Source organism: Columba livia, chromosome 4 (assembly GCF_036013475.1).
Source record: "Columba livia isolate bColLiv1 breed racing homer chromosome 4, bColLiv1.pat.W.v2, whole genome shotgun sequence".
NCBI classification, from domain to species: Eukaryota; Metazoa; Chordata; class Aves; order Columbiformes; family Columbidae; genus Columba; species Columba livia.
In genome coordinates this window covers 24,704,824-24,731,682 of record NC_088605.1, presented here as the reverse complement: position 1 = coordinate 24,731,682, position 26,859 = coordinate 24,704,824, and the positions used below count along the sequence as shown (strand labels likewise).

Here is a 26,859-nt window from a genome sequence, read left to right as displayed (position 1 = left end):
AATAAACAGAGAAACAAAGAGTCATGAGTAAACATTTGACATACAATTTTCCCCAAAAAGATGGTATTTTATATTTTTAGAATAGTAGTTTTAAAAAATATATATAAATATATTTTTTTAAATATACTAACCTAACGTGAATAGCTGTCTTCCAGCTGGAATTTTACTTCATTAAAAATAGACTTTTTGCAAAGCATTAGAAATTTAAATAATATTATACTATCACTAAAATAAGCAAAGCAACCCAGCAATATAATACCTAAAGGATATTTTAAAGTTGATTACATTTTAAAAGACCATGATCTTTCAATTCAGGTATTAGTTCTACATATCTTAAACTATAAAACTAAATTGACTGAGTTACACATTTTTTTTTTCTTGTTTAGAACAGTTTAATTAATAGCAGACATGATCGTCACTTTCACTAGAACACAGAAAGACTTCCCCAAATGGATCACTCACTATTTTTAACAACATGATGATCTAAACAGAATACTGTAGTCTTGTTTAAGATCACGTTTATCTTAAATATTTAGGCGTAAGGTACAATTTATTTATAACTTGGATTTAATTGTCACCTCCTCAGCATTTTCACACCCCATATCAACTTGCCTACAAAACACTGTATTTTGATACTAAAAACCCCATATGTTATCCAGAAACAGATTCTCAGGAGCGTTTAGCCAGAGCCACTTGTTCCATTGAATTTGCTTTCCAAGTCCCGAGAGCAACATTAGTAAAATTCATTCAAATCCTCCAGCCAGTAACTTTTTTTTGGGAAACAAAGCAGAATCTCCTTTTAAAAAGACATACCATGAAGTTACTACACGTTTGTCCATTCTGCTACTTCTGTATGCCATACTCACTGACTGCAACACAGATTTCTTGAATCCTGCATTTCAGTTGTGGGTTTTTTTTTGTTTTTCAAAGCCTCATAATTTTCTCCAGTATTTTTAAATTGTTACAACTAGTTCTATACCAAAAAGCCCCATGTAGCTGTGCTTCTCTCTCAGAGTAAACCCAGTTGCTGACAGCTATGAGAGAAGATTTAAGTCAGATAAAGCTGATGGTTTCCATCAACTGGTTCTTGGATCTATCAATGATGTGAACAGTTAAGTTCTTCCCTGAAGAACAGCTGTGAGATTATCTCTATTTCCTTCCTGTAAATGTTCTATAGATTCAGTTCCACCCACTGAAGAGGGTGCTCTTCTGACCAGAGATGCTCACAGATAGAAAGCAAAAACAGTTTAAGTAAAAGTTTCACCATGTGAAATACCCTAATTAAAAGTTTCACTAAATTAATTCTATGGTGACCCAGGAGCTTTTTACATTGATACACGCATTTCCCTTTAAAATCTGGGTAAAAGCCCTTCAACCCACACAAATGAGGCGGCACCTGCAACTGCACGCATGAAGTCAAGTACTGCACTGAGAAACAAAGATTCAACCACACTACAAATTAAGAATGCACCATGCACCTTCAAATATCAAAAGCCAGTATTCAGTAATGGTTCTGTTTTACAAATTCATAACTATAAAGTATCTTTTGTCTTTAGCCCAGCATCAGATCTTGTGTTGTCTTTCATGACCCTAGCTAAGGCATCAGAGAAAGGAAGTTCTATTAATAGAACTGATGAAATTATGTTTTTAAATGTATTTTAAATTTATATGAAAAGTAGTAGGAAAGAAAATAATTTGCCTGATTAGAGCGCAAATGGAACAGTTCTCTTTCAAAGCTTTGTTTCCATAATACTGAGCAGCAGAAGATCAGACTGTTCCAGCAAGACAGCCCTCCCCAATAGGCAGGCACCGTAAGAAACCCCCTCTCTGAACCCAAATCAATCACAGGCAACACTTTCCTCTTATAAACTTTCCAACCCTCCTTTTTAAGTTTTTTGCTCTCACTATTCCAACTGGTAGCTCATTCCACAACATCACAATTGTTAAAAGCTTTCTAAACTACAATTTAGGTAAATTTATAATCTATTTATGCCCACCTGTGACAGCATGGTTCCCCAGCTTCAACAACTTTCTTTGTATATCTAGGATTTATTACCCTCAAATATATGTGGTATTTATACCAATTTCCCTTTTTGGCTTTAATTTTGCTATAAACAAGTTAAGATTTTCATCTCCCCATACTGATTTTTTAAGAATTTCTCAGCTCTACACTCCATGACCTGCATGTGCCAGGAACACCATTGCACTCACTGAAAATACACCACAACCAGCATAATCCAAGATCAAACTTGCCTTCTTCTGCGGCAGGGTGACACAAGGCTCAGATCAAGGGATGGAGTCCCAGCAAGGCTTCCCAGGGCAGTTTTTTCCCCTTCAGTGGCTGCACCGTGCTTCCTCAGAGGTTCTGCCCATGTGCATCGCCTCTGAGCTCACAAAGCAGCACACTGGTTTAAATAACCACTACAGTTAAGGAGTCACTAAAACTACCTGCTCAGGTAGTCATTCTCAGGTCTATTCAGGTTCTCCTGCTCTCCCTCTGTCAACTAGTAAGCTCCTCTCAACTTCATCTGGTAAGCTTCCAGGTGACAACAGAAGTTGTTCCTCACAAGTAAACCTGTAGCTTTCCACTCTGAGGACTGAAGCCCTGCAAGAAGGATGAATTTCAATGATACGGTCTACGGTTAACCCATGCTGCAACTTGCTTGATTTTCTACTCAGCATTTCACTTTTCTTTAGTGCCCTACACACTGCTGTGTGTGCAGCCTGCATATTCGCCTTCATATTCCACTGCAATTAGTACCACACTAGCCATTCTTCCACAACAAATCCTTCCCAACGTCATACACTTATTAAAAAACCAACAAGCACACTATTGCTAAGCCCAGTTTCTTCCAAGAGTCAATGGATCCTGGTCCCCCACATGAGGTGACTGTTTTCACAACTACAGCTATAGTTGCCTCCACACCCCCATCTTCTTTGGACAGAACCTTAAGGAAAAATGGCAGGCTATTTTACACTGGTTCAGTGTAAGGATTAATCTAATTCTGAGTTCAGGCTTAAATTCTACATGTTCCACATATAAGAAATGCATTTTTTATTTACACAGCTGAACAACTTTTTTCATGGTATTCTGATAGACCTTTTGAGGTGTATGTCAGCTTGACCTTGCCAGTTCTTGCTTTTTGCTTCATCCCTAGAGTAATAACTAGTATTTAACTGTGCTGAAGTGATTATTCATCCTATTAAATCTGGAGTGTTTTCCTATAATACTTCCCCTTGATGAGGATCACACAGAATAAAATTACTTAATTTAGCAGCTCTAACAGAATAAATCCCTGGCCTCCACCATAATCATCTGTCTCTATAATGTTACCAAGAGCACAGTTCTCCAAAAATGTACCTCTGACACTAATGATTTTAGCACAGAGTTTATGAATCAACTTCTGATCTAACAACACAAGTTGATTTTCCAGAAGCAATTATTCTACAAACACCTCATTACGCTTCCATATCAAGTCTGAAGTAGCATCACCTCCTGTTGACTCAGTAACAATTTGGTAACTGAATCACTGGACTAGCAACTCCTGAAATATCTGAGCCATGCCATCACTAACAGCATTTATTTCCATAATCTCAACGAAGGTAAATTCTGTAACAATACAATTCCCACCAGCATTTCTCACCAATGTGAAACACTCCATTGACACCAAAATTCCTTTCTAGGAATCTACAACCCAAACACTACACCCAGCAGAACTTCCATCATCACATCTGAAAATTATTTTGACCAATACTGACAAAAACATAAGAGAAATGAGTGGTTACATTAACACCCCTGATATTATGCAATGCATAATGTCATTCCCTCATCTGTATTTCTTCATATTCTACTCAGATTACGCATAGCCTTTTTTCTTTTTAAATGCATTCACTGTTTCACACTGGGGCTCTAGTCAACACATTTGTCATCTTTTAGACCATAAGAACTGCCAAGGCTCCTCATGCATTGCTATAGTCATGCTTACACAATTTTATTCTGCCTTGTAGAGATTAAACCCAAGCACGCATGAGGCAGAAAAGGTGGGGAGGATTCATACAAGGCACTTTCATCCATTACAAAAGCCTTATCTCTAAAAAGAAACCCAAAGGAATCAATCCTTCATGAAGAGCCATTCTGTGAGCATCTCCTGAAGACTGAACACTCAACCACATTTATCACAGTAGCTATTGATCGATAGTATTTTGACTTGTCTTTGCCTGCCTCCTCTTTAAAAAAAAAAATAATCCAGAATTACACTGTATAGTTTTATATCTGAGTATCTTCCTTGTATAGAAAGATACTCTTCAAAGTTTCTGTTGGAGTGTAAGTTCTGCCACTGTGAAGACTATCACACACATCTTCTCCACTTCTACTAAAATCCTTTTAGAGAGCAGCTCTGGACCTTGCAATATTACTCTGAGCAGACAACAAGCTCTTCTTTGCATTCACCATGGTCTCCAGGCCCTAACAAGGAGTCCCTCATCAGAGTGCCCTGCCTTCCTCCTGCAGTTAATCCACCCTTTCTCCTGAGCCTTCCATGGCATCTCCTCCTCTCCAATCTGCCTTTTAAAAACTCTTATTTATGTTATTCATAGCTTGTTACCCTCTTCACTAGTCCACTACCCTCCACTTCTAAAAATTAAAGTTTTCCTTCAGAGAAGATAAAAAGCAAAAACAGAGCCAAGACAAAACATATCAACATCATAGGAGAATGTTAAGATGATAAGAATTGCACTTTTCTTCTAAACATTTGTTTCCCATATACAAAATATTATTTACTACATTTAGTAAAAAATTAAATTATATGTTCCAAGTTCAATCTTGAGGTAAGTCTGCTTCCTGAAGACTGAAGATAGATTATATGACTTTTTTTTTCAGTAGGAATTACAAATGCATTTCAAGTTTCTAGGCTTTACGAAAAGCCTCTAAATTCTACAGTTATTTTGATAAGTAGGCTATCAGAAAAAAGTAAACCTCCAGTACTCCTATTATCAGAGTTGGCAATGTATGGATAGATATTGGCAGGTTTAACAAAAAATGCAGCAGTAAGATGGGGTGTTTTTTTGTTTTTGTTTTGTTTTTTTTTTGTTTTGTTTTGTTTTGTTTTTTTAATTAATTACATGGTCAGGAGTTTTTGACATCTATGTTGAAACCGCAGTGGAAGGGAAAAAAAATGCCCCCTACCCCTGGTTCCCCACACTTCTAAAGTCAGTCATGGCCACAAAACACATCATAAATTTAATACTGGATGATGACGGCATACAAAGAAATTTTGAGTGAAGTTATTCTAGAACCAGACAGCTCTACTTACTCCCCCATGATATTATCTTAACATTAGACCTTTGATGTCTGCATAAGAAAATTGGTCTAAAGAAATGTAAAAAGCCACATTCCTCATCCAAGGCCAGGCTGACAGGGCTCTAAGCAACACGATCTAGTTGCACGTGTCCCTGCTCACTGAAGGGGGATTATGACTAGATGACCCTTGAAGGTCCCTTCCAACCCAAACTATTCTATGATTCCATGAAATTCTCCACTATGCATCCATTACCATACATACTATGTTTTGAACTGTTGTGGCCGGAACAACAAAGGAAAATAAATAATGTTTATTATCCATATTAATAGTTTCAATTCACAGAATCACAGAATGTTAAGGATTGGAAGGGACCTTGAGAGATCATCTAGTCCCATCCCCCCACCAGAGCAGAAACACCTAGATGAGGTTACACAGGAACATGTCCAGGTGGGTTTTGAATGTCTCCAGAGCAGGAGACTCCACAACCTCCCTGGGCAGCCTGTTCCAGTGCTCTGGCACCCTCACTGAAGAAGTTTTTTCTTTCTTAAAAATAACATAACAATGTAAAAATAAATTATTACTTGTATGTTCCAAGTGTAGCTGTCTCACCTTACATATTCAGATATCACATGCAAAGTTCGTACCAAATGTATCTGGGTATTAATGCTGAGATGGTAAGTAAGGATTCATAAAACCAAAAGACCACCACACACCTGCCCTTCTCCAAGCAAACAAAAAAACCTCCTACTTTAAACAGGATTAGGTTTGGAATTTAAAACCCAATGGTTACTTCCAAATAATTCCGGGCATAAAAAACAAAACCCTGCTATTTCATACAGCAACTCACTATTTGCATTTGTGATTTTATAGGTCCTGTAATGTGATTTTCCTCCATGTTTAGGGGAATATACTTTACATGAGCCAAAGTACTACTATCTTCCATTTCTTTACATTGTTTTTACATAAAGTGACTCAGAAAACTAAAGAAATATATGTGTATATATAAAGAAAACCACACACACAACAGAAAAACCCTAACCTGAAAAGACACACAGTTGTATAGATGAACAAGCCTAGTTGCAATAAAAGCAGCTAAGTATTAAAAATCTGTAACCATTCAGTGCTTTAAGACTAGCAACTTACATATTAAGGAAAAGTTTTAAGTGACAGAAATGTTAGAGAAAGTACATGCCAAGATTTCAGCAAAGACTAAGGAGTAAATTTGAAAAATATCTCCAGAATTTTCTCAACCAATGACAACATCCACTAGCTTGCAAGGGAAGGTGTGCATATAAAACAAAGGTTTTCTATCACTAATTATTTCCCAATTGCACCAACATAAAAGTGCCTTTTTATCTTTCTTTCAGACAGAATTTTAAAATTATTGCTTAATTCCTCTATGAGGTAAATTAGAAGTAAACACTTTTTAACTTACCTAAAATCTAATCAAAATTTAGTTACTTCTTTAATATAGGTACAAGTTACAAATGTAAAGTAGGTACTTTTGAACATCCAAATATTTTATACTGATGCTTTAAGAACCAATATAATATTTAATAAGCCAAACTAAGATATAAGTAACTTCACCCTACTCTGAAGCCATGCTCACAGAATTGATCTATGGTAGTTATTAGTATCTCATAAATACTTTTTACCCTCCCTCCATTTTATATTCTACCACAACAGTCCTACTCTACACCAAAATCTGGCATAAACATATCTCAAGAGAGTAATAGAAAAAGATCATCTGATTGACTATTATAATGAAATCCATAATGCTATTTTTGCAAAAGGCCATGAGTATTCTGAGTCAACATAAGCGTTAGGCAGAAAACTTCAACCTTTCAGTAGCAGAACTTACACCATTAAACAATTATTTAAATTAATGACTTAAAAGCAAAACCAAACTCATTCTTATCCCATTTACCAACCCCTTGCAAATTTGTGGATAAATATTCAAAGTAATTTTGTTTTGCCGTAATCGCCACGTTATTTTCTTATACTCTTTTGCTATGATACCGTTAACTCTCTCAACTTAGTCCAAATGATTCAGCTCTCTCCATATCACTGGCATGCCAGAAAGGGAGGATTCTAACAAAGCTCATCTCCTAGGCTCCAGCCTAAGAAGTCAACTACCAGCCTCTCCTCTTATCTCCATGGCCTTATTTCTGTTCAAACTAATGCACTACTTTCTCAACCTTTTGCTACCAGAGAGTAGCTCAGAATAAGCTGGTTGTATCTGCTTAGCCCAGCCTTCTGCAAGAAACAGGAAAACAGCAAAAAGGCAGGATTTATCCTATTAGGAAGCAAAGTGCAGGACACTGTCCTGCAGCAAACCAGCAAATTCAACTTCAAAAATATTGAGGTTTGTAAAAACATTTATTTTTTTTTCTCCAGTCACAAAAAGCTACCAAAGCAAGAGGGAATAGCTTGATACTTCACAAGTTTTCCTTCAGACTCACTCCAGATTGAAAGAAAATAATCAAGCACATCTCCAGAGCCCTAAAAAACTGAAGCTTGTTACTACTGAGAAGCAGAAATGTCACATCACCGCCACAGTCATGGCTATGAAGCATCCACACTGCACTACCAGTTGAGATGAGCAGATCACATTTGCATACTCAGAGCTCTTGCTGACCTTCAAAGCACAGAGCAGCACTCATCTGTGCAACAAATGTTTGGGGCAGGGCAAGGAGAAGAGAGGAAAATAAAGCACATTCAAGAGCAGTTTTCCTAGATAAGAAACGTTCACTACTAAGAAACGCATTTTCTTAAAATGCTCCCACGTTCTTTGACCCTACTCTCAATTTCAGTCTTGAAGTTCTTCCACATTCTATTTAATCTCACTGTATTCACACCTACTCCTAGAGTAACGCCTATTTCAGTTAAAAAGTGCAAGATTATTTTTGTGTACTATTTTTTTCATTTAGTGATCAATATACTATGTTACTAACACATAACTCGTATTTTAGTATACCTAAGGAGCTACAAATACGAATACCGTGAATTCTGCAGTACTGGTAATACACTCAGACTAGTATTTTCTTATTTTTAATAGTTTTACCTCTTAAATGCATCTTGATAAAAAATGTCTGCGAGACTAAACCTGTGCCAACCTTAAAATTCTGTATTATTACGCGTTTATGTACAAACACAATACTGAGAGGTTGCTTGTTTTTCCTGACAGAGCACAAAATATCCCAAGTATTTTAAAAGTCTTCATTTTGCAAGACTTAGCCCAGAGCATCACCAAGGTATATAAATACCTATTCTTGCTAATGTTTAGCTGTTAAAACACCACTCTACCAAAAAATGTAAGAGCCTGTACTTTCATGGCAACTTAAGCCAGTCTAACAGCTGCCACAGTCCTACTTTCCTCCTGGTCCTGGTACAACTAATGTAAAGGAAGGGGTAGGATTTTGTGCAAGTGTTCACACAACTGCAGAGCAAACATCTGACTTTAAAATATCTTAGAAAGAAAGTTTTTTCATTTTAACCCAACTCCCTGATCTGATTCATCACAAACATTGCAAATAAGAGGAGCACAAAACTGGGAAGAGGAAAGCAGGGTGCAAGGAGGAATGTGACTCTGCTTCTTGGCACTGCCTGAGGACAACTTGAAAGAATTTTGAAACTTTAATTCTAGTGTCTGTCTGAATAATTTCTGACAAAATCTTAGTGTCAGTGATGAGCACAAAGAAGTGTAACTGACACAGCTACGCTGGTATAAGCCCAAAGTGCAGTTATACAATCATTACTTGTATCACTACAGGATAGTGTGGTTAAAATAGTAAAGCTATGCCACAAAAGCTGTGTACACACCAGCTTACTTACAGTGCCGTGCTGGTGTAAGGGCTCCAACACAGACATGGGTTATGTCCCATCTTTAAGTATGCAAGACATTTGCAGTACCTAGAAGCATTAATCATGGTCATGAGTTGCCGGAACCTGAGTGCCACTGAGATACTCAACATCAGAACGTGCGCAGTGCAAGGGACTCCTGTTCTGGATAACCCAGTCCATAGAATCACAGAATGTTAGGGATTGGAAGGGACCTCGAAAGATCATCTAGTCCAATCTCCCCTCTGAAGCAGGAACACCTAGATAAGGCTACACAGGAATGTGTCCAGGTGGGTTTTTAATCTCTCCAGAGAAGGAGACTCCACAACCTCCCTGGGCAGCCTGTTCCAGTGTTCTGTCACCCTCACTGAGAATTTTCTTCTCAAATTTAAGTGGAAGCTCTTGTGTTCCAGTTTGAACTCATTACCCCTTGTCCTACCATTGTTTGCCACTGAAAAGAGCCTGGCTCCACCCTCTTGACACTCACCCTTTATATATTTATAGACATTAATGTGGTCACCCCTCAGTCTCCTCCAAGCTAAAGAGACCCAGCTCCCTCAGCCTTTCTTCATAAGGGAGATGCTCCATGCCCTTCATCATCTTTGTTGCCCTGTGCTGGACTCTCTCCAGCAGTTCCCTGTCCTTCTGGAACTGAGGGGCCCAGAATTGGATACAATATTCCAGATGTCGTCTCACCAGGGCAGAGTAGAGGGGAAGGAGAACCTCTCTCAATCTACTATCCAGCCCCTTTCTAATACGCCCCAGGATGCCATTGGCCTTCCTGGCCACAAGGGCCCAGTGCTGGCTCATGGTCATCCTGCTGTCCACCAGGACCCCCAGGTCCCTTTCCCCTACACTGCTCTCTAATAGGTTGTTCCCCAGCTTATACTGGAACCTGGGGTGGTTTCTGCCCAGATGCAAGACTCTACACTTGCTCTTGTTATATTTAATTAAATTTTTCCCCACCCAACTCTCCAGCCTGTCCAGGTCTCACTGGATGGCAGCACAGCCTTCTGGCGTGTCAGCCACTCCTCCCAGCTTGGTGTCATCAGCAAACTTGCTGATAGTGCACTCTATTCCCTCATCCAAGTCATTGATGAATATACTGAATAGTACTGGCCCCAGTACTGACCCTTAAGGCACTCCACTAGATACAGGCCTCCAACCAGACTCCGCCCCATTGACCACAACTCTCTGGCTTCTTCCCTTCAGCCAGTTCACAGTCCACCTCACTACCTGATCATCCAGACTGCACTTCCTCAGTTTAGCTGTAAGAATGCTGTGGGACACTGTGTCAAATGCTTTACTGAAGTCAAGGTAGACCACATCCACTGCTCTGCCATCATCTATCCACCTTGTTATGTCCTCATAAAAGTCAATGAGGTTGGTCAAGCACAACTTCCCCTTGGTGAAGACATGCTGACTGCCCCTAATGACCTTCTTATCCTTGATATGCCCTGAGAGGGCACCAAGGTTAAGTTGTTCCATCAGTTTCCCAGGGATGGAGGTGAGGCTGACCAGTCTATAGTTACCCAGGTCCTCCTTCTTGCCCTTTTTGAAGACTGGAGTGACATCTGCTTTTCTCCAGTCCTCAGGCACCTCTCCTGCTTCCCAGGGCTTGGCAAAGATGATGGAGAGTGGTCCAGCAATGACCTCAGCCAGCTCCCTCAGCACCTGTGGGTGCATCCCATCCGGACCCATGGATTTATGGATGTCCAGATTGCCTAACTGCTCCCTAACCCAGTCCCCATCAACTGAGGCAAACTCCTCCATTGTCCTGCCTTCCTCTGGGGCCTCAGCAGTACGGGGCTCCTCAGGACAGCTTCTGGCAGAGTAGACAGAGACAAAGAAGGCGTTCAGTAACTCTGTCTTCTCTGTGTCTTCTGTCACCAGGGCACCCACCTCATTCATCAGTGGGCCTGCATTGCCTCTGGTGTTAGTTTCACCTGCCACGTATTTGAAAAAGCTCTTCCTGTTGTCCTTGACCCCTCTCGCCAGGTTTAATTCTAAGGAGCCCTTAGCTTTCCTAGTTGCCTCCCTACACCCTCTGACAACAGCCTTATATTCTTCCCAAGTGGCCAGCCTCTCCTTCCACAATCTATAAACTCTCCTCTTCCACTTGAGCTTACCCAGCAGCTCCCTGTTTAACCACGCAGGTCTCCTGGTTCCCTTCCTTGACTTTCTACTTGTCAGGATGCTCTGATCTTGTGCCTGATAGAAACAGTTCCTGAACATTAACCAACTAGTCCCTTTACCTTCAAGCAGCCTTGCCCACAGGATTTCCCTTAGCAATTGTTTGAAAAGGCTGAAGTTTGCCCTGCAGAAGTCCAGGCTTGCAATTCTGCTTGCTACTCTGTTCCTGCCACACAAGATCCTGAACTCCACCATCTCATGGTTGCTGCAACCCAGGCAGCCCTCAACCTTTACTGCTTCAACCAGACCCTCCTTGTTAGTGAGGATGAGATCCAGCAGTGCACCTCTCCTAGTCAGCTCCTCCACCATTTGTATCAGAAAGTTATTGTCAAGGCACTGGAGGAACCTCCTGGACTGTGGCTGGCTAGCTGAGTAGTCCTTCCAGCAAACATCAGGGAAGTTAAAATCCCCCACAACAACCAGGGCCTGTGACTGTGAGGCCACTCTCAGCTGCCTGTAGAAGGCCTCATCAACTTCCTCACCCTGATCTGGTGGCCTGTAATAGACACCCACAACAAAATCACCCCTGCCAGCCTGCCCCTTAATTCTCACCCATAGACTCTCACCTCCCTCCTCATCTGCCCCTGGACAGTACTCAATACATTGTAGTTGCTCTCTCACTTAAAGAGCAACTCCACCACCACACCTGGCTGGCCTCTCTTTCCTGAAAAGGACACAGCCATCCATGACCACATTCCAGTCCTGTGAGCTGTCCCACCATGCCTCTGTAATTGCCACCAGGTCATAATCTCCTGTCCGAATACAGGTTTCTAACTCCTCCTGCTCATTCCCCATGCTGCGTGCATTGGTGTACAGGCATTTCAGGGAGCGAGCTGAGCACACTGATTTCACCCTAGGGGAATGGGAGGCCTCCCAGTCTTCATCAACTCTAGAGTGCTGCCCCACTGGTGCAAGCCCAGCTACAACTTCATCCCCCTTTGAATCTAATTTAAAGCTCTCCAAATGAGCCCTGCTAATTCCTGTCCCAGCATCCTTTTGCCCCTGTGAGATAAACCTTTGTCACACATCACTGTCTGGATTGGTATCTTATAAAACCAGCCGTTTTCAAAGAATACAAAGCCCTGCTCCTAGCACCAGTCTTGCAGCCAATCATTTATGGACCGAATTCTTCTATTCCATTCCACGTCAGCACCCAAAAATGGAAGGAGGGAAGAGAAAATAACTTGCGCCCCAGACTCTTTCACCAACCATCCCAAGGCCTTTAAATCTTCCTTCACTCCCCTCAGACTATGGGATGCAGCTTCTTCCCCACTTGTCTGGAAGATCAGCAGTGGGTAGTAGCACCTCAAGTGCACCAGGTTGGGGAGTGTCCTGGTGATATCCCTGGTCTGGGCTCCAGGTAGACTACACTCTTTCCTGTGACAAGGGCCAACTCTGCATATTGGGCCCTCTGTCCATCTCAGAAGGGAACTGCCTACTACAATTTCCTTCCTTTCTTATCAGAGGTAGTCTTGAGTTATGGAGTCAACCATCTCTTCCTACGTGACCTCGTAGGTGGGCCTTGCACCACATCCTCACCTACCTCTCCAAGATCCAGGGCCTCAAACCTACTACAGGGAGGCACATGTGGGAGCAAAGCAGGTAGGGAGGAGGGGTTGCCCATGACACCAAACTGGAACTTGCTTCCAACCCTCCTCATCTATCTGGTCCCCTACCTCTGCCTGACAGTGACATGGCATGGGCTGTCCCAGGTCTCTCCCCTCTGCCTGACAGGGCAGAGGGTCCATCACCTTTTGGGGTATCCCCCTGCAGCCTTTATGACTAGCATGCCATGGAGTTACTCCACCGGTCAATCTCCTTCTCACACTCCCTGATGGTCCTCAGTCTCTCAACTTCCTCCTGAAGTTCCACCACCATGCTGAGCTGAACTTGCACCTGCTCACACCTCACACAGGTGGGATACCTGCCTCCCTCCCCCAGCAGGAGCAGGCTCTGGCACTCCCTGCAGCCAGAGACCTGAACAGCCACAGTTCGGGGCAGGCCCTCCATCCGGGTTGCCACAGTCCAGGACAGCCTAAATGAACATGCAATTCTGCAGTAACACAAGATGCATTTTCCTCAAATTTTTATGCACATCTGTCTTTGGCACAAAACAACTGAAAAACCCTGCAGATAAAGTATGCTTTAATAATTAGTTTGAACCGTACTTTGAATTTCTAAATTATAAACACACAAACCCATCTGAGGCAGATTCCTCACTCAATTCTGTAAGTTACCCTACTTAGGTTGCTAGTAGTTCTACATATGAAGGAATCACAGGATTCAGCTCATTTTAAATCAAGTATGCTAATTCACTCGCAGTTTGAAGACAGGTAGAAAGAGCTCAGTGCAGTTCTGCACCAGCATCTTTATGGAAGCCCCGATTTCAAAAGGCTTACTAAAACACCATGAAGGCTCTAAGAGTTTCCAGAAAGGCAGCAAATAAACACAGCTACCACGATTTCCATTTATCTATTCTACCTTATTTCACAATGGCCTTCTGTACTTGAACACAATCCAACAGAGCAAAAACTTTAAAATACTTTTTCACAGTTCACTTTCAGTTTAAAAAGTTACATATATATATATTTGGCTTGAACTAAATGACCTATTTAAGTAAAACATGGACTGATGCATTTGTGGGTTTTGTGGTTTTTTTCCCCCCCTCCATAAAACACTGCGCAAACATATTTTAGATTCTGACGGAACATCATCTTAAACCTTGATTTTCTGAAGTAACTAGACTTACACAATCATTAGTCATTCCCTTTCTCAATGAACTGTTGATCTTGCTGGCTAATAAAGAAACAATGAAACAATGAACACAAATTAGTTTCCCATGTGTCTTGTGACAGCAGACAAAGGTAGACAGGACAGCCACTATTAACTCACACAGTACGAGCTCAGCTGTCTTAGACATAATTGGAGTTATACCATATAACTGCGTTTTATGGCATCAAATAAAACGTAATTGCTGAACTACTTCTGTAGCCAGGAATATTCACGACATCACTGTCCTGTGCAGACACTTCAAAGACTAGAGAGAAGCAATCCATGGCCTTAGCACAATTGTGTTACAACATACCAGAATAACAGACACAGGTCTGATCCTCAAATATGGTTATTTCTGCTGCTCATAGAGGTACTTTATGTATTATGCAGATATCATTTTATTAAATACTCACGGCAAGCACATTCAAGTGCTCCCAATTCAAATATTACAAGTATTAACATTGATACAATCTGAAGAGAAAATGGGAGATAAGTCAGGAGTGCAAAAGTGGACTACATCCCTAGAGTGCCTTAGAGAATACTATTTCTCAAAATTGTCATTCTTTGCCATAAAAGAACTAAATTACTTATTTTCCTTATCTAAATTGCAGCAAAGTTTTACCTAGTTTGTCAGAGACAAAAAGATAGTCTGCATATTAATGATAAAGTTTAACCAAAGGCATTTTCTCCATTTAATACAAGCAGAAATTATTAGTGTAAAAGTGATGTAGTAATGGCAACAATCCTTACTAGGATTATGAAACAAGCTAGAAACCATTTAAGGGGTAAATAATTTAAGAACTACACTAAGTATTTGCACCAGTTTAACAAGTTTAATGCAACTAAAAGACCATTAGACAACTCAGGATTGGACTGTTAACCAGAACTTCCTTGCAGTTTAGAGTTAAACAATTTTACTATGATAAAATGTGAACTTATGTAAATTTCATACTAAGTAAAGTGAACTAACCTTAGGACTCTTCTTTCCTATACACTTCTTTCCTATTAAAGCCCAACTCCTGGAAACAAGCACAGAAGAATGAATGGGAGACTGGGAAGGTTAAAGGATTGGCTTATTCCAACTACCTTCAAGTCCACAAAGATTTTTGTGGTCAGACAGTAACACCTGGTAGCTGTAGCCTCACCCCTAAGCCTAAATTGACTAACCCAGTCCCGTAACCAGTGACTGCTCTCTTTAGTCAGGTTTTTAAGAGATTACCAAAAACAACAAAATGAGCCAGACTCCAACAGAGAGCAAGGAGGGTTTTTTTGTTTTCCACTTACTCCCAAAATCTTTAGGATTCTACCAACTGATATGTAGACCATTCACTAGAAATTTGGCTCAACTGAATACACATTAACATGAAAAAATGACATTAACTGAACACAGGAATGAGCAATAGATCTTGCCTTCCCTGTATAAATACTCCCACTACCAATACTTGGCCAACTCATAGGTCTGGTCAAACGATCACTACTGTTATATTTTAATTATTTTGAGTCAGATTGAAGTAATATTCATAACCCTAGTGCTTACTTGCATCTATGTAATACTGATCATAGAAGTTCAATGGTATTACATTCAGAGAAGTTTAAAAACAGCTACATGGTTCACAAAAGGCTTAAAATTACAAGTAAATTAATAATTCAGAAAGACCACCTTAGAAGCGAGAATAATTAGTAGCTTTCTTAAACCATCCTAATAAATGCATTTTGTTTTGAATTGACTATTCTTCAGGTACCAAAAAAGCAACTCAGGGACAAACTCCTCTGAAGGCAAAGACGTACAGATTAATCCTGAATTATTTTCCAGCACAAACTGGAAAATATAACCAAACACACCATAGACAGAATTAAGAAAACCAAAGATGCACTGTAATGGCATTTCAATATCCTTTTAATGTAACTATAGGAAACGGGTCTAAACCTTGCTTTGTCTGAAATCATAGGCATGGTTTGAAATACACAGTAGACAAAATTACTTTTGGGAATGTACAAAGGATGTCACAAACCACTATTTTAAAGCTCAGATGATCTCCACATTTTGGAGAAATGTAGCTTAAAGAAGCACTAGGGATCTCATATCTGTTTGATCTTCAGGGTTCGAACCCAGAACCTGTTTAGCCTGAAAACCCTGACAGCTTTGCATCTACTAGAAAACCCCAGCCTCTAATTTGAAGAGGATTCACTATTGTTTTACAACAGTGGAAACTTCAGAACTAAAAAGAAAAAGCCCACTTTCAAATTACTCAGTTTGTTTACAGGGGAGTTCTATGAGGTGGGGTGACAGAACTGGAGCTGCTGCCTAGATGTTTTCTTTCAGAAACAGAAAAAAAATACAGTAATTAAAACAAAAATTTATACTAGAAATACAGAATCATGGAGGAAGAGACACCTGGGTGGTCTCTAGTTCTACCTCCTGCTCAAAGCAGGTTCTAAGAAAGCAGGCTGCTCAAGAACTTGTTGAGTTTTGAGTATCTCCAAGGAGAGAGATGCCACAACCTCACCAGTCAATCTGTTTAAACGTTTGACTATCGTTGTAATTTTTTTCCCCTGGTGCCTAGTCAGAATTTTCCATGTTGCAGCTTATGTCTGTTGCCTCCTATGCTATCCCCACACACTTCTGAGACAAGCCTGGCTCTTCTCCAGAGCCTCTCATTAGGTATTTGTGGATGACACGAAGATGTCCCTTTGAACAGTTCTCTCAACAACATTCATTCTCTCACTGTCTCATCACACATTATGTGCTTCAGCCCCTTAATCACCCTGATGGTGTTCTGTTGGGCTTACTCCAGTATATCAATGTCCTACACTGGAAAGCCCAAAACTGGACACAGTACCCCAGATATGGCCTCATAAGCACAGAGGTGAAGAATCACTTTTTGCAACCCACTGACTACATACTACCCAGTATGCAGTTGGGCTGCTTTGCCACAAGAGCACTGCCAAATCACGTTCAACTGGGTCACACAGGTCTTCTCCTGCTAGCCTGCTGGTTTGCAGTCAGTCGCCATGCTGAATGCACTGGTGTATGGCACTCTTTCCTCCCAGATGCAGGACTTGGTGCTTACCTCTGCTGAACTTCAGAAAGTTCCTGACAGCCCATTAATTTCTCCAGCCTACTAAGACCCCATTGCTTAGCAGCCCTGCGCTCCAGCACACTGACACCCCCACCACCTTTTTTTTATCATATGCAAGCACGCTGAGAGGTTGAACAGAGATTGGTACCAATATAATGTCAGTTTAAAGGCTGTCATCTTTACACCTTGTCTACCTTCACACTTTTATTTAACCAGGCATGCTCTATCTTTATTCACACAAACAGTCCCACTGCACTCACTAAGCCTCTACTGACTTCAGTGAAACTTTTCTTATTAATCTAGAGTTAAGAAGATGTATTAGTAGGAAATGGGCACTGTTTAAAAAAAAAAAATCTGTTGCTGATTCAGAAGTTATAATAGGAGACTTCTTAGATATCTGCGTGGGTTCTACACGATAAATGGGAAGAAAAACAAGCACCCACAATTTCCAACAGGCCCTTCCAGTAACACTAAAGTACAATTGCTACTAAAAGTTTCCATCTATGAGAATTCAACTTCTAGCACCGAAGACTGCCCAAATATAATTAAAAAAAAAAAAGTTTTTCTGAGTCTGAAGACTAAATGCTTATGGTTTTCCAAACAGCAAGAAAATTTCAGAGATGCCACTTTGCATCTTACTGCAAACTGCTACAAATCACAAGACCACTACAGGCAATGATGAAAGCAAACACCAGAGCTACTAGAACCCTAAAAATCTAAGAAGAGACACAGTATGGCAGACTACCATTACCCTTCCCTTTTCCCTTTCTCCTCTAAATCACAAAAACACACAGTGGACTCCAAAATAAACACCTTCCTTCTTGCAAATGAAGTACCATTTTTTGCCATTATTTTGCTGAAATTTTGCCGTTAACCTACTATCTCCACTTGAATGCTATTTTGGATTCAAGCAAACTACAAATTTTAACCGCTACTTCAGATATCTGCTCATGCAGATATTCATAATACATAACTGCAGCTGAGTTTAATTTATTCTCAGCTCTATCTGGGCTTACCTCCCATGCAGATAAGCCCCTGCCTCTTGATATTCATAAGAGAAGAATATTTTGTGGTAGAGATACCAGCAACTCTCTTCTTGCTAGGAGGAAGGCTTGTTTCCCAATGCATTAACTTCAGTACCAGAAGAGTCATTGCACCACATCTATGATCCTCTGACTTTCAGATGGCCAGAAGCCACCTCCCATTTCTGCATTATCCAAGAAACTGGATGGCAAATTAAACATTGAATCCTTCAATGCTACCATAATAAACCTTCTTCAAAGCATAATACACAGTGTTGTATTAAAATATGAAAATAAGTCACACATTGTTTAACATACTCAGTGAACTACAAATACTTCTCACCATCGGTCTTTAGGTGACCACAAGATTTTTCAACACATTCCTGTTCATTGTTAAAGGCCAGAAAGACACTTCCTCTCATAAGACTGCTGCTTACAAACAGAGAACAGGTAAGGATTTGGTTACTCATTGCAATATTCCAGTAACTCTATTCTGAAATAATACCAGCTAACTTTCACCAAAGCCTTCTCCCACTTATCAAAAGGGAAATACTATTCTCCCTCCACCTGTTTATTGGTTTCTCCATTATGCTGCAGCCTCGTGCTCTTGTTCAAAATATATTTTGCAGCTTTAGAATTTAAGTCCATAAAACCAAGATAACAGATCAATGAAATGACAGAACAAAAAAAGGTGCAAATTTGAGCGACTCATGCCTTGCCTAGACTAGGATTTAGAGTAAGATGCGATTTAGTGTACTGCTTACTCTTTCTAGAATTTTAATACAAGCACAGTACAGTACCCTTAACACATATTCAACCAGTCAAGTTACTACCTGTACTAACTTATCAGCTTCATCTTTGTTAAAGATCCAGTACCTCATCTAGCTTAGAATTTTAAAGGTTTTTCCACACACAAAGGTAAAAAGATTTATTTAAATCACACTTTGAAGAGTACTCCTGGCAAACAAATTGTTGGTTTCATGTATTTAATTCAAATATTAAAGATATGCAAAGTTATAAGGATCTCTCTTAAATACACAATATCTCATTCTTAAGCTTATGTGTAGGGCTTATAATAAAACTAGAAATAATAAAGCAATCAGAGCAAAACTGCTTCTGTTGCTCAAGTGTGAAAAGAACTTAAATGCTTTTTCAAAAAGAGGCAAGAAGCCACAGACTCAAAAAAATTAAAAATCTTTCATCCCTTATCTGTAAACTAGAGATCAAGATAAAGTCTAAAATTCCCGTTTTAGTGATTTCCTAAAAATGCCAGTTAATTAAACAGAAAGTGCTAAGTATAGGAAAAGTGTATTTAGTCATAGGAATAGCAAGGATTCATAGAATCCTTGTCCAAGGATCCACGGATCCTTAACCATAGCACAGATAAACACACTTTTAAATATCAGTGAAGGAAGAGTTCTGAAAAGTGAAATTTGGTAATTCCTATACATACTTCAAATGCAGAAGGAATTAATTGCCATCCAGCTGCTCCCTTTTAGAAACATTTTTCATTCCACCACCCCATTTCAGCCCAAAGGTGAGTACTCGAAAAAGACAGAACTTCCTATGTACTTTTTGCAAGTGTGCCTGTCCCATCCCTGCCCGCCCAGGCATTTGTGCCGATATTGCATCTGCAAAGAAACAGGTGGCCTGCTCTTCATGTTCAGGTGTAGCTCAAAGCATCAAATCAAGAATAATTTAAGTGCAGATAACGTGAGCCACTTTGCCTTCAGAGGGGGACTTAAAGCTTGCAAATACAAAATTTAGCATAACCATTCATGAAAGCTTTTTTAAAGAAACAAGGAATAATAATCATTTTAGCACACAAATAACTTAGAAAAAAACCAGCCTTTTTTCCTCTGATTTGTAGTATTTAGTTACAGCTCCATTCACCACCTCACTCCATATGTTTTTGTGCTCAGTGGTACTGACACCATAGTCTGGCTGCCTTTGAATGTACAAACATTCACAAAAACTTTGCTTGCAACTCAGGCAACTATTGAGTAATGCTGAAATTCTGCATTCAAGACAGAGGAGCTAGTATATTCTGTAAAGAGCAATTTCATACACAGTGCTGTACCAGTATAACACTCATATGCAGCTTGCTAATGGCAGGAAAAAGCAGAAATATCAAACTCTTCTGTATTTTAATTTTGAAATTCCATCATTTGAGTTTCGTAAGAATTGTGGTCTTCTTTTTGGGAAACCTTAGGCAGCTTAAAACCTATTTGGTATTATTTATTTCCAACATTCTGTACTGAGCCCTTCAATGCACAGACTAAACAAACAGGAAAGATTAAAAACGTGCTCACTAGATCCAACCGTAACAGTAAGAAAATCAGAAAGAAAATAGACCTCCCCACAAATTCCTATGTAAGTTAAGGGTTTTTTTCTACATAAAGCAAAGTGAAAGGGTCATGAAGCTTTTAGACAACACTTGAAACTACAGACTTCTTCGTTCTCACAAAATCAGCTGGTTATATGTGGTACGAGTCTAGATTTTCTAGCTTCAGTATAAAGGTATCCACCTAGAAATTTCCCTTAGCTTACATGCAATTCTGTATTTGCTGTGCAACAGCTCAGCAAAAATCAGCCTGGGCTCTGAGGGCAGCTGTAAAACCAGGCCCTCACATTTTTCTAGGGGCTAGTTCAAGCTGCATAGCAACAATGCTGTTAGCACACAATTTATAAGCACATCAACTACTGCTACCCTAAACACGGCTTCCTGAAGTCACTAGTATATTTCAAAAATTAGCCTCTCCATTTTTCTTCTGTGAATGTGTCCAGATTTCAATAAACACCTGCCTTAAGAGTTACATGTTCGCATTAACATTTCACAAGCCTCTAACCTGCAACATCATCCCAAGCAGGACGACAATGACGACACAACCATTACAACCCATCTGGCTGACGTCCACCAACTCAGATACAGACACCGCAAGAGCCGTATTGATGCAACCCTGCAAACGCTGCTATATGTCCCCAACACTGACCAAAACTTCTCCAATGTCCCCTTCAAAGCAGTCATGGTGTCTCACTGACCGCCACATACCTCAGAAACACATTGCTCAGGAAACGAGGGAGCATGATTGAAATGAGTGAGGCTTTAAAAGCATCCACCTGAAGGTGAGTAAGCCTGCAGTAGGGTAAAGGCAGTTCTGTATTAAAGTAACATAAATAAATAGGGATTTACCTGCAACCCTCTCCGTAAAAACTAAAGCCGTTCTCTGCACCCTCAGGCTCGGGCTGACCAGAGGGGCGACTTAAGGGGTTGCGAGTCCACGTACCCGCACCTCGGCCTCACCGATCGCTTCCCCCCCTCCCGGCGGAGCCTCCCCCGGCGGGGCGGCGCGTGGGCCTGGCCGCGCGCGGGCGGGGGGACACGGGGGGCGCGGGCCGGGGGCCCCGGTCGCCCCGCGCCGGGCAGGCCCCACCCCGCCCCGCAGCCTCGGGCCTGGCAGCGCGCTCCCTCCCGGGCATCGCCCGCCCGCCCGCCGCGGGGGCCTGCCCGCCCGCTCTCCCCGGGGCGCGCCCCCACAGCCGCTGCCGCCGCATCACTTCCTGGGCCCGGCCCGCCGGCCCCGCTCCCCCTCGGGCCGCCGGCGACTCTCGTTGCCCGCTGGGGGAGGGGCTCCAGGGCCCCCTCCTCCCCCCTCCCGGCGGCTGGCGGGTCCCGTCTCCCCGGGAATCGCCATTCTCCTCCCCGAGGCCGTGGGACTGGCCCACCCCCAGCACGGGGAGGTGGGGCTGAGGGGCAAGCGGGGTCCCCGTGCAGGCCAGCGGGGCGCCTGCACCTTCCCCCGCTGCCCGCACTCACAGACACACAGACGGGGGAAGGTGGCGGCGGCGGCACGCAGGGGAAGGGGAGAGGCTCTGACCTCCTCGCTCTTCAGCACCTCCTTGAACTCCCGCTTGATCCTCTGCACCGCGATGTTAGCCATCTCTGCAGCGGGCACCCACTCGCCGCTGCCTCCGAGCCGGGCCCAGCGAGCTCCGCCGCCGCCGCTCCCGCTGGATAACTCCCGGCCCCACCAAAATGGCGCCCGCGCCGAGCATGCGCGCTGGGGCCGCCGGCTCCGCCGCCGCTCAGGAGGGGCTGTCGTGTGTGCGGAGCGGAGTGGAGTGGAGCGGGCACCGGGGCTCCGCCACGGGGCGGTCGAGCGCTGGCCAGTGGCGCCCTCGGCCTCCTCTTCTCCGCGGCTCCCCGGGGAAGGATGCCGCCGCCTCCTCAGGGGGTGCGGGGGTTCCGCCCCGGGAGCGCCCGCCTGCCGCCGCTCGCCATGTCATGGGCCAGGCGGGTCCCCAGCGGCGCCTGGCGAAGGTGTGCGGAGAAACGCCCGCAGGCAAAGCCCCGCCGCCGGGAATCGGGGCAGCGCTGAGGCGGTTGTGTCGTCATGGCTGCCGCCGCGGGCAGCGCGGCCCTACCGGCCTCCCCGGCCCGGCGTTGTGCCAGCAGCCGCGGCGGGGGGATGCCTGAAGCACCGGGCCGGGGTGAAGGGGGTGCCCTCGGGCGGGCTGAGTCGGGCTGGGCCGGCTGGTGCCGGGGTAGCAGAGGGGAAGTCTGAGGTGTCCCTGAGGAAACAGCTGGCCCAAGGACCAGCTGACAGGTGTTCTGGTGAAGTCCCGGAGCAAAGATAGCCAGGGAGGGTTTCACATGCCTTGAGAATCCGTTCAACCTGCCCATACTGCAATGCCTGTTAGCTTTGTGGTCTTTTTTACTTATGCTCTCTGGATAAAACTGCAGCTCCTCACACACTGCGCTGCTGGCCCAGCACCTTGCAGTCTTGACACTCGTCCTTCCCTTGGAGACACTGCTGCGTCCTCGCCTGGGACGGGGATCTCGCAGGCCCGGGAGCAGGCAGCTCTGAGGAGGCAGTGTAAGGAACTGTTTCTTTTTATAGATTCTGCTACAATATTTTGAAAATAGAGTAAAAGGTGAACATCATTCCTGTCTAATGGACTGTTGTATTGTATTGCAGAAGCAAACGTGGCAAGCCACAGATGTTGTGCCGTCTAGAAAACTGAAATAGGATACCAGTAACCATCTCTGCTAGCCTGAGGTGCGCAAAATATGGTATGGTATATAGATAGATTTTTTTAAAGGGGAACCTGAGATTGCATTTACAACTGTTTATTCAGGAACTCGAGGCTTTCAAGACCTTAAGGTCTATAGAAAGATTTTATAGTGCCTCTTCTTAACGGTGCAGTGCAGGACAATGTACAACATAGACGTTTATTTCAACAAATGTCTACTTCTGGTATGGCTGTTGCCTGCAATTTATCTTCATTAGTATACACAGTGTTTCAACTACTATATGCATAGCAAAGAAAGTATAGGCGCAACCAATAACAAAAATTCTAACTAATACAGATTTGCATAGCCCTTTTTCTGTGTATGTTTACTCTTCCCCTGTGGTTTGACTGGAAAAAGACTATTTTCCTGCAAGAATGTTGTACCATGTGCATCTGTTCATTACCTTAGGTCTTCCTCAGACAGAAACTTGTTTTTAACGCAGTGCACAATGCAGTTTTTCAGCTGAGGTTTTTAGCACCTTTTTGAGAAGGATCATTTTGCATTAGGCCTGATTTATTTTTAATGACTTATAGTGTGAACTTGGGCCTTCATCTTCAGAATAATTTAGACATCTGACTCCTGCTGATGTGTCTTAAGTTCATTTAGAGAAGCTAGACCGTGGCTTCTCTGTGCCTTAGGCTCTCACCTGTAAAATAAGCATAATAACTCTTTTCTGCTTCTTATAGCTCATAGATGAAAGTTAGGTTTATGGTGTGCTGAGCTCTTACTGAGTACTAGAGAAAAAACTATAAAGGCGGCACATAAAATCTCCAGGTTAGATGCCTCATGTCTTTTCAGACAGCTCATAGAAAGAAGCTGTGCTTCTAATATTCAGATTTTGCTCTGAATGGAGTGGAAAACATGACCTTTATCAAGTGTCAGAATCCTTTGTGTTCCTGTGAGTGTCCTTGTATGTTATAGGTAGTAGACATCCAGTAACAGCCACAGTAAAGGGCAGTGATTTTTGCCTGCTTTGTATCTAGGTTTATTTTCATGTGCTCATTTGGATTACAAATGTCAGAGTCTGTTACTGCGAAAAGCAAATCAAATTAATATGAATTACTGCATCTCTTTTCCTTACTACACCACACTTTTCCCTTGTCCTTAAATAGGCATCCTTCAGTTATCTCACAGCTGTTTCATATTCACCATATACTGTGTTAATTTTGGCTTTGGGAAAAGATAGAGAATACGGAAAGGCTTTTTGGAAGGTAGAACAGAGTAGCGGTGAGTTCTGCCAGGATTAAAATACTGCATAAAATCAGTACCTTATGTAATCAGCATGCTGGGGTTATCACTGTATACCTCTTATATTGTTTTATGCTTTACTATAGTTTACTATTTTGCAGAAGACTCTACAGGGTTTTAGGCCAGAACAGGACCATAGACTAACAGTCTTTGAATAGGTGTTTCAGGTTTTTCTTTTGGTTTGGTTTAGGATTTGTTTTAGAGTTTTTTTTTTTTGTGAAATAAGAAAATGCTTAGAAAAAATGAGAATGTAGTGTCTTTGTGTTATTTCAGTGACTTCCATGTCTGACTTCATAATATATTTTATAGTATGTTGATAATACAGCTCTGTGTGTATCTTCTGAATTAAGTTCTCGATAGTCTTTCACCCTTAGAAAGATCCACACACAAAATGAAAAAGTGGAGTCCTTTGAGCATAGTCAGCTCACTTTTTGAATTATGAAATTTTGTATTAATAGGATATCTAATTTCAGGAGATAGTTCTTTCATTGATCCCATCATCAGTTTAGCCTTATACCAAACAGTTTTTTCAACAGCAGCTTTCAAAAACTGACCAAAAATTGGACTATACTTTTGCCCATTGGTGTTGATGATAACTAGCAGAGCGGGAGATAAAATTCTGGGTATCCGCACATTGTTTAGTATGTTTGGCATATTGCTTTGAAATACTTCTAGAAGTAGGTGCAGGAAAAATGGTGTATTAAATGAAGTTCAAACTATTTAAGATTACTGCAGGAGGAAAGTTTATAGGATCAGTGCCTGTAAAGTAAGATCAGTGGCTGTACGACCTCAGCCCAAGCTCTTAGTATGGAAGGGCAGCCATTGTTCATTAGCTGATGCTAGGGTAGGCAAACACCCTAAATACTGTATCGTTTCCCATGTAATATGGGAAATATTATATATTCTACAACATATATATAGGAAACTTGCCCACATTTTCATAGGAAAGCGGCTATTGTTCCTGCACAAACTGCGCACGTTGGACTCACTTGCTGTACATACGATACAGTCACTGGGTGCATAGTTCGTGTGTCTGAGACTACAGATGCCCCCCAGCCCCAGGATACTTCCTGGGGACTCCAAAATGCTTATGACAGCACTAAATATGATTAAATTTCTGTTCTTCAAGTTAAGATTCTTGGTCATCTTTTCCTCATTTCCCTATTTTACTAATTTTATTCTGTTCATATCAATGGGATCTTTTTCTCGTAGAATTATTCAGATGGAATTTGAAATTATTGAGATGATTCCCTGTGCTTAGAAGAAAACACCATTTTTGAAACTATAACTTTCCAGCACACAACATTCTGTTCTTGTTTTGCTGCTTTGTGTCTTGCATAACAAGACTCCCCCACCCTCACCTTGACCTCTTCAGTTTAGATAAATCAGAAATGTCAGGAGTGATATTTTCTTGTTGCTGGAGGTTTCTCATTGGAGAGCAGAGCTCTCTCAAGATCTGTATATTGATTTCAAACACTTTAGAAACAAAGGTTGGACCTCCAACGTATTTTTAATTCTTATTTTGTTTATTTCATGAGGATTAACTTTACAGGCTGTGTTAGTATCAGGTGGTATGCACTTTGCATTTAAATGTTCACACAATCATTTATAATAACACTTTATTTAAAAAATCAGCAAGAAATAATATTAATAAAGCTAGGTTATTTTAAAATTTAATCCTCATTTTCCACCAAACGTACACCTACAGCTCTCTTTCTGTCATCTCAGCTTTTAACAGAGAGGCCTACGTGCCAGAAGTTGTCTTTTTTATCTGCATCTCATTTAGCACATTTCAGAGACGACAAAAATAAACTTAGCCTGCACGTTTATTGTCTGTCGTATTGTGTTCCTGTTGTGGCAGCGTCTGGATGACTCAACTCATTCCGAAGATTAGCTGTATCATAAAAATAACTAACTAGTGGTGCAAGTTGACCGAGTTTTCAGGTGTCATCTTAACTTTCCTGTTCCTCCTCTCCGTGTCCACGTCCGGTTGCGCGGCCAGGTCTAAGAGTGCCCTCTCCCGGGTGGAACGGGGGCGGCCGCCGTGCGCGGCTCGGGCGGATCCCTCATGGCTCTGCTGCTGCCTTGTCGAGGAAGAACGTGCAGGAGTTCTGCAGGCAGAAATGCCTAAAACAACAGAACTGAAATTATTCGGTGTTCCTGGTGGAGGGGGGAGCCATTCACTCATCATGTCTGCACTTCCCGAGTTGTGTTTTTCGTGTCATTAGCAACTTAAATATACATACTTAAAAAGGTAGTAAGTATACTAACAAAACCTCAGAGTCATCTGAAGTCATTCAGTTTGAATTCATATGATGCAATTCATCTGA

The 26,859-nt window shown here is 41.8% G+C and overlaps 2 protein-coding genes across 8 annotated transcripts in view; one reads left to right on the top strand and one right to left on the bottom strand.

Annotated features, from left to right (window-relative positions):
- UBE2K (ubiquitin conjugating enzyme E2 K) overlaps positions 1-22,512 on the bottom strand; it is a 45,589-nt gene extending 23,077 nt beyond the window's left edge. Inside the window, exons 1-2 of one of the 6 annotated variants that reach the window (XR_010472524.1) lie at positions 4,428-15,069; positions 1-4,373 (exon numbers count right to left, since the gene is read on the bottom strand). Coding sequence is in view for 3 of the 6 variants with exons in the window: in XM_065062635.1 (XP_064918707.1) it covers positions 10,275-11,642 (1,368 nt within the window). In the remaining 3 variants the exon portion in view is untranslated. The other 5 variants (XM_065062638.1, XM_021286022.2, XM_065062635.1 and 2 more) reach the window with 5 other exon arrangements.
- Positions 22,513-22,743: 231 nt separating this feature from the next.
- SMIM14 (small integral membrane protein 14) overlaps positions 22,744-26,859 on the top strand; it is a 56,873-nt gene continuing 52,757 nt past the window's right edge. The window contains exons 1-2 of one of the 2 annotated variants that reach the window (XM_005501253.3): positions 22,744-23,084; positions 23,187-23,267. Coding sequence is in view for 1 of the 2 variants with exons in the window: in XM_021286027.2 (XP_021141702.1) it covers positions 23,279-23,281 (3 nt within the window). In the remaining variant the exon portion in view is untranslated. Of the gene's footprint in view, positions 23,085-23,186; positions 23,282-26,859 lie in introns of those variants that run through there. The other variant, XM_021286027.2, reaches the window with a different exon arrangement.